At 55.1% G+C, this 10,280-nt stretch overlaps 4 protein-coding genes across 4 annotated transcripts in view; 3 read left to right on the top strand and 1 right to left on the bottom strand.

Annotated features, from left to right (window-relative positions):
- CSUI_009057 (srs domain-containing protein) overlaps positions 1 to 298 on the top strand; it is a 2,183-nt gene extending 1,885 nt beyond the window's left edge. The window contains exon 1 of the mRNA XM_068069176.1: positions 1 to 298. This exon is cut by the window's left edge and continues 1,885 nt beyond it. Within this exon, the coding sequence (XP_067918847.1) occupies positions 1 to 115 (115 nt within the window). The 3' untranslated portion in view covers positions 116 to 298.
- Positions 299 to 1,364: 1,066 nt separating this feature from the next.
- Positions 1,365 to 1,682, top strand: CSUI_009056 (uncharacterized protein; the record flags this gene model as incomplete). The annotated part of the gene is made up of 1 exon (XM_068069175.1): positions 1,365 to 1,682. A coding segment is annotated over one exon (210 nt), but the record flags the coding sequence as incomplete, so codon positions are not given.
- Positions 1,683 to 7,528: 5,846 nt separating this feature from the next.
- CSUI_009055 (srs domain-containing protein) lies at positions 7,529 to 9,618 on the bottom strand. Its single transcript, XM_068069174.1, has one exon. It carries the CDS (start codon positions 9,184 to 9,186, stop codon positions 7,987 to 7,989), a length of 1,200 nt encoding a protein of 399 aa, XP_067918845.1. The 5' UTR covers positions 9,187 to 9,618; the 3' UTR covers positions 7,529 to 7,986.
- Positions 9,619 to 9,653: 35 nt separating this feature from the next.
- Positions 9,654 to 10,194, top strand: CSUI_009054 (uncharacterized protein). The gene has a single exon (XM_068069173.1). It carries the CDS (start codon positions 9,701 to 9,703, stop codon positions 9,992 to 9,994), a length of 294 nt encoding a protein of 97 aa, XP_067918844.1. The 5' UTR covers positions 9,654 to 9,700; the 3' UTR covers positions 9,995 to 10,194.
- The last annotated feature ends 86 nt before the right edge of the window (positions 10,195 to 10,280 follow it).

Genomic DNA, 10,280 nt, shown 5'->3' with positions numbered 1-10,280 from the left:
TAGGATTTATGTCTCTAGGCGGGGTACTTACCCTTTTGAAGTAAAGCAGGGCACGGACGAGGTACACCACTTACCTCAATTTGCTGCCCGGACACAGGGCCCCATGACACGTTGAATTTCACGCCCATGTGGCGCGTCGGTGTTTCCGCGCCGATTGTGTCCCGTGTTTTTTTTACTCAGGTTATGTCGTAGTCCGCGGGTGGGAAGTGTCGGCGTCGACGGTACACGCACGTCGTTTAGACTAGTATTATTGACACGTTCCACAAAAAATCCACTCAGAACCTTTGTAACTCCATATTGTCGGCCTCTGTGTGGGGCCCTGCCCCCGGTGTAAGACCGTGATTTTCGACGAAATCTCGCCTAGACTTCTCTCCAGAAAGAATCCAAGCTTAGGGGAGACTTCCGCTCTCCAGCCCCCTGCACCTGAAGAGATTGCTCTATATATATAAATATATATATCTCTATATATGCAATGGCGTAGAAATGATTTTCTTGGGACGCTTTTGGCAGGGTGCGTAGGCTGCTGCAAATTGCCCGGGGTGGCTCCTGTTCAGTCGATTTGCTTTTCCATGGCTACCGTCGAGCGTCAGGCAAAACGAGACAACCCGGCGAGGAGCAGGGTCTCGCAAGAAATCGCAGCACTTTGAATTGCGGACTCATTTGATGCGCGCCCCGATACTGAGCGCTATCAGCTTTCCCACTGATATGCCCGTTCTCAAACCCCGCTGGTTTCGGGCATCTGGGCAGGTCGTCAGATCCCGGAGACCGTCCTCGTGTGGAGGAATCCTGCCGGTATTAATACTCTGCTCTGCTTCCTAGCCGATGCAAGCCATAGATCAGCCTTGATGATCTAGAGTCAGAAGCTCGGGTGCTGTAAAGACCGATTGCTGCCGTTCTACTATGTAAACCTGCAGCACGCCGGGTTGTAGCGGCCCGACGCTTGCACCGTACACCCAGGATGGAAAGATGTCGACGAGCGACTGTTCGTGGCAACATTACTCATTTGTCAGTGGAAGCCTACTCACGTCTTCATGGTGCACATCAGTCACTGATATCGCTAGCCGTTCCGAGTATTGCGATGGAAAGCATCATACGAGGCACGACAACAGATTGATTTCCTACGTATCAAGGCCCAAAACAAACAGTCCGACTCCACACAAGAACGCTAATAGTTATTCTTGTCTGACTACGGAGCAGCTTCCGTTGTCCAGGCGGTGAGCGGCAATGAGTTATTTTCATGGAAGATCATGTCCCGGAGGTGTTTCCCCCAAGAAAAATGGCGTGGAGGAGCGGGATAACAGACAGTGTTGGTGGCCGGGCGACCTCGGTATCCGTCGAGGCAAAATTCTCAACTTCAGTATGCCCTTCACTGCAGAAGAAGGAAGACGTGTTCGCAGCTTGTTATGTGTTCACAGAAACACCTCGACCGTCCTTTTCAGGGTTCATCGAGTGGGACGTCTAAAGAGAACTGGACTCTCTTGTACAGGGTCGCGCTGCGCTAACAGGCGGGCTGCACACTGTCGGCTCCTTCGAGAAAAGGTAAGAAGGACATGGGAGGAAACTCGGAAAAGCTAGTATTGCTCACCCTTCCAGGAGGCTCCGATGCCGGAGTTTTCCAGACAGGGCTCTCCCTAGAGGGCATCTAGAGTGGATTGTGGGCTCAGAGATGCGGTAAGTGCACTTTTCAGGAAGAACCTGCGGAGGTGAGATCGTCGCGCTTCTCTCCGGCGCGCTCCAGGCAGTATTTCACTGGCGATATATCTGCAGGGTCACGTCTCCCGCTAGGGTGCCTACGATTTTGGAGATGAAGAAGGTGCGAAAGGGGCTGTCGTGCAGACACAGCTCCACCCGGTACGTAGAATCAACGTCCACGTACACTACGTGTTGTCTACGTATCTCCGGAGCCAACGGCGACAGGTCACGTACGATCTGTTACTCAGGTGACGCCATAGCTCCTTGATGAATGAGTGTTAATTCTGCCCCTGAGGCGAACAGATGTCCGCTGTCCTCTCGAGCCCAATATTCGACACCGTCCGAAACGTGCTTTGTCGTCTGCAGGCTTGCTATGTCTGTCCGTGACGCCGCTGTCTACAGGTGAAAATTTTCCCCGTACCTGCTTGTTGATTTCGATGACTATGTAAATGTAGCCAACGATCTGGAAAGGGCATTCTCGTCGGACTGTGGAACAAGATGCTGAGGCTGCGGCAAATGACTGAGGTTGGTATCTGCTTCAGTTGATTTCAGTTCGTGGCGCTCGTGCTTCGAACACCTCACGCTGGGCCAAGCCGGAGCCCGGGACGTATCCGGCTCGTGGACCTCGCTGAAATGCGAAGTCTTTCTATGTCTGCGCCGACATCGGAGTTCTATCCGCTTTTCCGGTAGCTGTCACTCCGAAGAATGAGACTGTCGCACAGATCTGAACGGTTCCGCTCAGCCTCCGGAGGTCGCCACGTGCGTGGGTTCTGCATGCGCAGTCCTGGTTCACAACACAGTCTTGCTTGACGTGGTCGCTACCTGGGATGCTGGCTAGCTCAGAGTACCGTCATCTCAGTGGACAAGTTAACCGTGAGGCAGCTGACTTGGCCGCCGAGATTCGTGATGGCTCGGGCTGGCGAATAGATCCAGTCAGAGGAAGGTGCGGCAGTCAGTCAGCCGACCAGGGAGAGCGCATCCTCGGTTTCTCTTGTAAAAAACAGTGACGGGAAAAAAAGAGTTAAGCTGTCCTGTGTGGGGAGGTTTACCCAGAAGTGGGGACCGAGGACAAAGTAGCACTTGCGGTGGCACTGGTGCCAGTAGTAGGCAACACGTAAACACTGCAGATCGGTGCCGCAAGACGAGCCGTGTCAGATGACGAGGAAGTTGTCCGTACAGAGAGGGAACCTCCTTTGACTCCTAACAAAAGTGAATGTCTCAAACGCCGCGAGCCGCAAGCGTACATCGTGCGAAGGTGTCAGCCCTTTCTCGCCCTGTGTCCGGGCCCGCGGTGCGGGATGGCAAAACTGCGGTCGCCAAACAGAGGGCAAGCGGGCCACTGTCTCGAGTAAAGAACAGAGAACCCCGATGACCTCCGAACGCCAACTCATCCCCGATGTGACACATACTTTCTCTTAACCACCAATACACGTGGGTGTTCATTCCAGGTAGACAGCAGGTGTGAAAGCGAAAAAGGGGCGCATACGGTCGGGGGACTCGATGGTTGTGAGTCAAACCAAGGCACGTGGACTACCTCAAGTGGGGTAGCGTATTTGTAGCTCTGGTTCCCGAGGACGAGCAGTGACGCCAGGGTCCGGACAGCTCCGGTGGGCTGCGGGGTTGTTTGTGAGGACGCCCTAGCAACTCCCGGGGGGACAGCACACGACGCAGGTCCTTCGGGATGTGACTCCGTCGCATCTGAGGTGAGGAGCACATGGGAAAGCAGAACAGCGTGCGAAACTCCAAAACGAAGACGGCGGCTCGTTCTGTCCGGTTGACTCGGTGTATCTCGTTGAGGTATCGTCACCTGTCTAAGCATATCACGTTGTCCCCGCGTTGTGTAGACGCGTGATGTTATCGGTCAACGTCGTGTGCGTCACTACTAGCGGAGTCTTGCGCCGTATGTCCAGCCCAAAGGCTGCCACGGAAGCTTGCCCTCAGAAGAAATTTTCTCGACTTCTCGCGTCACTCTGAGGTGTGGCTGCCGCTGTACAAGACAGTTGGCCGGTAGATTCCTGGCCATTTCTGAGGATAGCTTTCGTGCTAATCAGTGTGGGTCGATGGAGATGGGGGACGGCACAGGGCTTTGGTGCGCGAAGGAGCTCAGAGTTCTCTACGAAGACTTCCAGAATGGAACAAGTTTCGCTCAAAGGCCATGGAAGGTCACCGGTATGTTTCTTTTGTCTCCCTTCCTACTGAGTACATCTGTATACATCCATACACCTGGATGTGTCCATTCAAATGTACACATTTATACGCCTGGTATACCAATACATCTGTGTCTCTCTATCCATCTGGTTCATTCGACTTGTTACTCATGTCCCTCCGTAGCTCGCCTGTGAATAAGCGACACCGGTGTCTCTCCGGGGACAGTACATGCATATGGTTCTCCTGGTCCACTAGTTGGCCGCCATTCAAAGTACCTTTCACCCCTGCAGTTTTACACGTCGGTACGAGTCCCTTGCGGGGGGGCTTGCCCCTCTTTAAGGTTGGGGAGTGTTATCTGATGGCCATTTGGTGAGGGCTGCTATGGTTCTGGCAAGGAATTGTAGCGCCCCGCCGTCGAGGCTGCTGCAGAGTAGCCGGACTGGTACGCCGTTCGCGCTCTCGGTTACCTTCTCATTGGAGTGCGTGGCAGGCTGGTCCAACCGGCAGAGCGCCAAGGATTTGCCCTCCGGCGAACTGAGAAGCAATACTTCCTCGCGACTCCGCATTGAATGGTGCCCGCTTCCTTGCGAGTGGAATCGGATTTCCAAGATTCGGACGCCTTCTCATAGACTCCGTGATGGGCCAGGTCCGAAAGTGATGCGTAGGCGGGTCCCGATTCGACGTTCTCCCTGTTGTCTTTTCCACCTATCGGGCCGAACGCCGCGTACGTCGATCTGCTGGTGTGCCCCAGGTGCGATATTCGTGAGGCCTCCTGGCTAGGCGGCTAAAATTGGTCATGTCGGAGGGATAGCGGGCACGTGCAGGCGCGGAAAGGGGCGAGTAGTCACCAAGGGACAAGAGAGAGCGGCTTTCCGATTTCAATAGGTGGAGCGGCCGAGCGAACGTAGGTCCGGCTGTTCTCGGCGTACGCGTTCGCGAAGCAGTGGAAGTACAGAGATGGAGAAACAGCTATAGCGGCAGTAGCGGTTGAACCAAGACGGATTTTCACTGCAGCAAAGGCAGCAGTGGAGGTGTGAAGAGGTACACTAAGGGTGCTTCACAGACAGGTGTCGGTGCGAACTGCCTCCTCACTCATATGGTGCCACTCGATGTCTCAAGGCGCTGCAGCCGCCGTGAATAAACCCCCCTGAATACTGTAAACACGCTAGATCCTTCGGGTGCACAGCTGACTGAAGGTGGCGGAGCCAGAGTATAGGAGGAAACATTACATACGCTTTCTTGGAGGGGAGGGGGTCTGGTGGAGTGGATGGCTAAAACGCGAGGGCAGTGACTTGACTCTTCAGCTGGACAAAAGAAAACATATCCGGTGATCGCAGCAGAACCGCACCTGCGCACAGGGCTTCTGGCGTACCAGCACACACCCCCGGGAAATTCCTGACAGCCAGCGGGGACCCTCCCAGGCAACGAGACTACGCTTGTCCCGTCCCGTCCCTGGGGGGACAATACGTGTCATGGGGAGCACGTACCCGCTTGATTCGCTTGAGATCGCTGTTCCTCTTTGGCTTCGAGGAAGTGAAAACCGGCACCGGCGACCGAGCGGAGAAGTTCACACACGTGATTAGAGCCTATGTGTCGATCGCTCCCTCAGCTGCAGTGCTTTGATTTTCAGAAAGGTGTAAAGTGCTCTGCCAAGTGTTGCATTGCATGAATTAGAGGTTGTCGCTTTACTCCTTGTCACGGAAAGAAAAGGATGCTCTCCTGACTCCACTTTTCCCGTGGACCATGACGTGCGACGGTGTTGGGGGGAAGAAGACTGACTCGATTGACTTTAGTTTGCTGTTTGTCATTCGTATTTCTCCGGACTTCAGACCCGGTTCCACATGTTGAGCAGTCGGGCACTGTTAGCCGGCGCTCCTTCGCATCAGGTGTGCTTGGGTTAGGTTTGCTTGTGTTATCCTAAAGAGCCCTTTAGTTTACGTACTGCACCGCGAGGTCGGTAAGGTTGAGGCGAAGTAGGAGAACCGTCTTTCAAAAGTCTTATGCTGGAGTTTCCGAGCGAAGAAACGCTGCCCAGTAGTAAGGAGGGGTGTGTTCCAAGGGTCCGAGTGCCGTAAGGGAGGTTGAGCAGTATGGGCCAGAGTAACTATCTCGCTGAGCTAATAACTCCTGTCCATCTACTTGACCAGGTACTAGTGTAGAGCAAAATACTGGGTCATCAGCAGTGCTAACAGATCATATACGGTTAGTGCGTGGACTTCTCCGTTCTACCGAGATAGAACCATCACCCCAGAAGCACTATTCCTTCAAGACCTGTTAGCACTCTTGATGACCAAGTGTTTGGCTAGGTTATGGGCTGGAGGATTAGCCGAGTTCCTTCGTTGGATTGCTAGGAGAAAACCTCTTACCGGGGTTGATGTCTCAGTTCCTTCCGTGTTCTAGGGGTTGGTGCCGGACATCGAAGCTCGGGTCAGTCGTGTTCTCGTAATGGCTGGGAGAAAGAAACTTACAGGTGGTAGTAGGAGTACTAGGTGCTCCCCTCCTTACTTATTACGTCTTGCTCTACCATTCACTCACTCCCCAGGCAAGGCGATGAGGATGATCGCTACCCTTCTGTGCAAGGTGCTTGACAGGTGTGAACTAACACGCCACCTTTGCAGTTGCAGGCCGCCTTTCCCCGCAGGCATCAAAAGCGGGGCAAGAGGAGACACTCCTCGGGGTTTCTGGATGCTGGCGACGCTGGAACGTTTGTCCGGGTTGGGCGCGACCTGGTGGCACCAGTTCTCTTGCAGTACGCTGCTTTAACTACACATGATCTAGACATCGTCCAGCCTCTTTTGACCGTCCACGTACTTACAGGTTGACTCTCTCCTGGCATCGTCACTGCAGACGCTTCACCAGTAGCGGCGCTCCTTTAACAGGCCTCTCACTTCGAAAACGGAGACAGTCCGCAGAGCAGCCGAGCCGGACTTACAGTTGAGACGGTTGGAACTCGAGCTCATTTTCTGTTGGTTTCGGCAATGAAACTCCCTGAGCTTCGCCGTGAGGGTAACCCTGGAGCTGTCCAGCTTCGCGAATCACAATGGTTCCGCCAGGGTCGGCAGACCCGCCACGCTGGGTAGGCGTGGCGCAGTGTATACCTGACTCTTTACTGATGTGCCAGACCTAGATTCGACTGCCCTGCAACGAGTTTCTGTTTTTACGCTACCTACTACTAGCACGAGTGCCGCTACAACTGCGCATTTGCCTTCGCTCTTTCGCTGCATGACAATTGGGTACACCCGGGACGGCCGAAGGTTGGTCTCCTCCCGCAATCCTATCTTACAGGTCGAAACGCGGAACTGCTCTTTCCGCTCGACCGGTGACTGACTGCTTGGTCTTCGCATGAACGCGCCAGCCAACTTACCACAAGACGGCAAATCTTCAGGCGCCTAGTCATAATGCCTCACGGATACCACGGTCATTGGGACGACGGCACCTTTGTCGACACAACATTCACAATCTCAGTCTCAACTCGGCCGTGAGATACCTATAAGCTATACGGATCATCTGCGCTCAAGGCCGGTCTCCCTGTGGCTCTACAAAAAGCCATCAAACCCGCGAACCTATAAGCTTTCAGGGCTGAATTCAAACAGGGAACTGAGCGCACGCAGAGCAAACGCTGCGAGTCAGTGATGTGCAGTCCAGGATGCCCCACGAACAAGGTCGTCGCTCCTTGGGGCCACTACGACCAGCATAAGAAATCGACTGAGTTTCAAACGCGCTATCTTCCGCGAACGCCTCGGCGCCGGCGGTAGTGCTTTAGGAAAGTCTTTGCAACGGATGGTTACGTGCCCATCACTTTGTATAGGGACAATCCACTGTACAAGGGTAAAAAAACGCTCAGTTCCCCTAGACCCTAAAGCAGCAGTCCTCGACAGTGTCGGCAATACCACGCCAACCGGAACCACATCCCTGTACCACCGACGGAGAGGCTGACACTGGTTCGGGGGCGAGCGAACGAGCGGCGGAATGACTGGGGAAGTTATTCATTGCTTTGCTGCGAAGATTCATACACCGCTGGCAGTTTACATGAACTTCAACTCAACGTACCGCCGTGCAATGTGCCTGTAGGTCAACGAAGTACAGGCGCTGTACCTCTTCCGCGTGCCGTCTGAGTTCACAGCATTCCACCGATACTGCAAGCAGTTAACCAAGTGACGATACGGCTAGAAGTCTGCCTAAGGAGACGAGCGCTACCATCACATTCACGCTGGTTCCTGCGACAAACACTGAACTGCTGGCAGAGGAAGTCGATGAGGTCGTTGTCGTTGTTGACGGCTGTTTTGTGATTATGACGTCGACACTGCATACGGACGGTTGGGAGGGGGCCGGCGAGGCTCCTGCCTGGTCGCGCTCGCCCGGCGGATTAGTTGGTTGAGTATACTTGCAGCCGAGAGTGAACTTCCGCTCCTCGGCAGGAAATTTCTCTACGGGGATCGTCAGTATTGCTTGGCTGCCTCCTGTTGTGCCCCACCACGACCGCTCGAACCCAGGCAGGACACTAGTGAAGGCTTGGGGGATGCAGCTTCCGCCGTTGAGTTCTGCACCGTAAACGCAGCACTGCGGTGAGTCTTCGGCGGGTACAATCGACCCCGTGTTGCCGCAGACAACGGTCAGTTTATTTTCCGAAGGAGTGAGTGTCACCGATTGACGGCCCTTGTTGCTATCCGACCCATAAGCGCATGTCACTGTTTGCCCGACCGTCGCTGTCTTCCTCGCGTTCAGTGCCACAGACACCTTACACGTTGGTGCGCCTTTGGGGCTGGCGGGCTGGCATCCTACAAAGAATTGTTGGTCGTGCAGAGGGAAGGCTCTTTCGGGGACAGTCATAGAGTACTTCTTCGAGCCCGCACTGTCGCCTTCTTTCCAGGTGACGGCGCTTGTGCCTTCAGCGAGCAGGGTGTTCAGTTGTACTGGGGAACCATCGTTTGCCGCCTTTGCCGAAAGGCTGCTGGCCGCCTGTGTCGTGAGGCAAGTGTCCAGGTTGGCGCCTTCCAGGCAGACATACCCCTGAACCATGGTTCCCGGCGCGCTGATATTTTGGGTCGGACAAGTCAGCTCCAAGCCCGGGCTCTCCTCCGAAAGAGTTGCTTTCCATTGTTTCGGAGCAGCCCGGCCGGCTTGTGCGTTAGCGAGAGCTTCACACGTGCACGAGGTAACACCACTATTATTGCCGCATACTTCGGGAGAAGGCTGAGATCCTGACTCGGGTACACTCGGACCCTGTTGCGCGAAGACGGGACAACGTGCACATCCTAGCAAGAGAAGGGCAGTCGCTACACCCGCCGTGAGCCAGCCCCCTCTCCGCAAGGCCCCTCTCTCGGTTGTGGGCTTCGGTGAACTCATCACGTCTTCTCGAAAAGAGTGTTTTCAGCGAGTGCCTGTTGTGAGAGCCACGTCCCCACACACTACCACCCGGCCCTGAGAGAAAATGAAGCAGAACGTGGAGTTCACAACACAACGTGCGGACTTGTTGCGGGCAGGGCTCACAGAGGCCTACTGCACGCTTACAGGGCCGGTAGCGAAGAGCCTACGCCGCTGCTCGCAAAAAGATTTGACGGAGCATAGGCAGGGCGGGCCCCGCGGGACACTCGGTCACCGACCACACAGCCACACGGGCGCATGCGCCGCGTCGCCGCCACGACGAGCCACGTGGCTCCAAGTGTCTTCCTGTTGCTACGAAAAAAAGAGCCACAACTTGGACCCGTTCCACTCCCATCTGACGGACTTCATCTGAGTAGAGAGGCCTGTGCAGTTAGTGGGAGCACTCTATACCCGGATCCACTTTCCTGCTTCATCCCCCAGTGACTAAACTAGCCTTGCAGGTCGGCTCGGTGGTCTGCGCCCGGAACGGGCTCGGATGCGCCGCTACTCGCTACAGGCCCAACGGCCGGGCATCTGTCAGCCGTGGCGGTATACACGACTGACTCCTCGGGGACGCCCGTCCACCAGAAGGGCGATCACAGAGATTTTTTCACTTTCACTTGAAAACGGTCCAGTCTATCACGTCTCTCAGACCCCTTCAGTCGTGGACAGTGCGCTCTCCCCCGTTCAGCATCTTCACTCTCCCCACCCTTCTCCCTGTGTCGATGATGCCTGGAAGCACCTACGGTGTTTAGAGGCCGTGAGGCTCGCCTCCTGTGGCGCCCTCTGAAAGAATCGTTCCCCGATCGGGGCGTCGCCACGGGGAGGGCAGCTGTTTCGCGACGAATAGACGGTGGTAACAGGACACAGGAAAGCAGATATTTTTTCTTGAATCTTGTGAGCTTAAAACGTGTGAAGCTATGAAGTGCGACTGACGACTCGGCGTTTTGTGGCTAAAGGGGTTCTGTGGATGAGAACCGGAAACCAACCCAACTGGGCGTCTTGTGCTGACTCCTTAGGAGCCTCTGAGGCCCGTCGTGGACCGGCAGCCAAGGAACCTAACGCCGCCGTGCCGC

The sequence above is a fragment of the Cystoisospora suis genome (genome assembly GCF_002600585.1).
Source record: "Cystoisospora suis strain Wien I chromosome Unknown contig_5264, whole genome shotgun sequence".
In the NCBI taxonomy this organism is placed as follows: Eukaryota; Apicomplexa; class Conoidasida; order Eucoccidiorida; family Sarcocystidae; genus Cystoisospora; species Cystoisospora suis.
The sequence above is the reverse complement of the archived record's forward strand: the minus strand, read 5'-3'. Positions and strand labels throughout refer to the sequence as shown.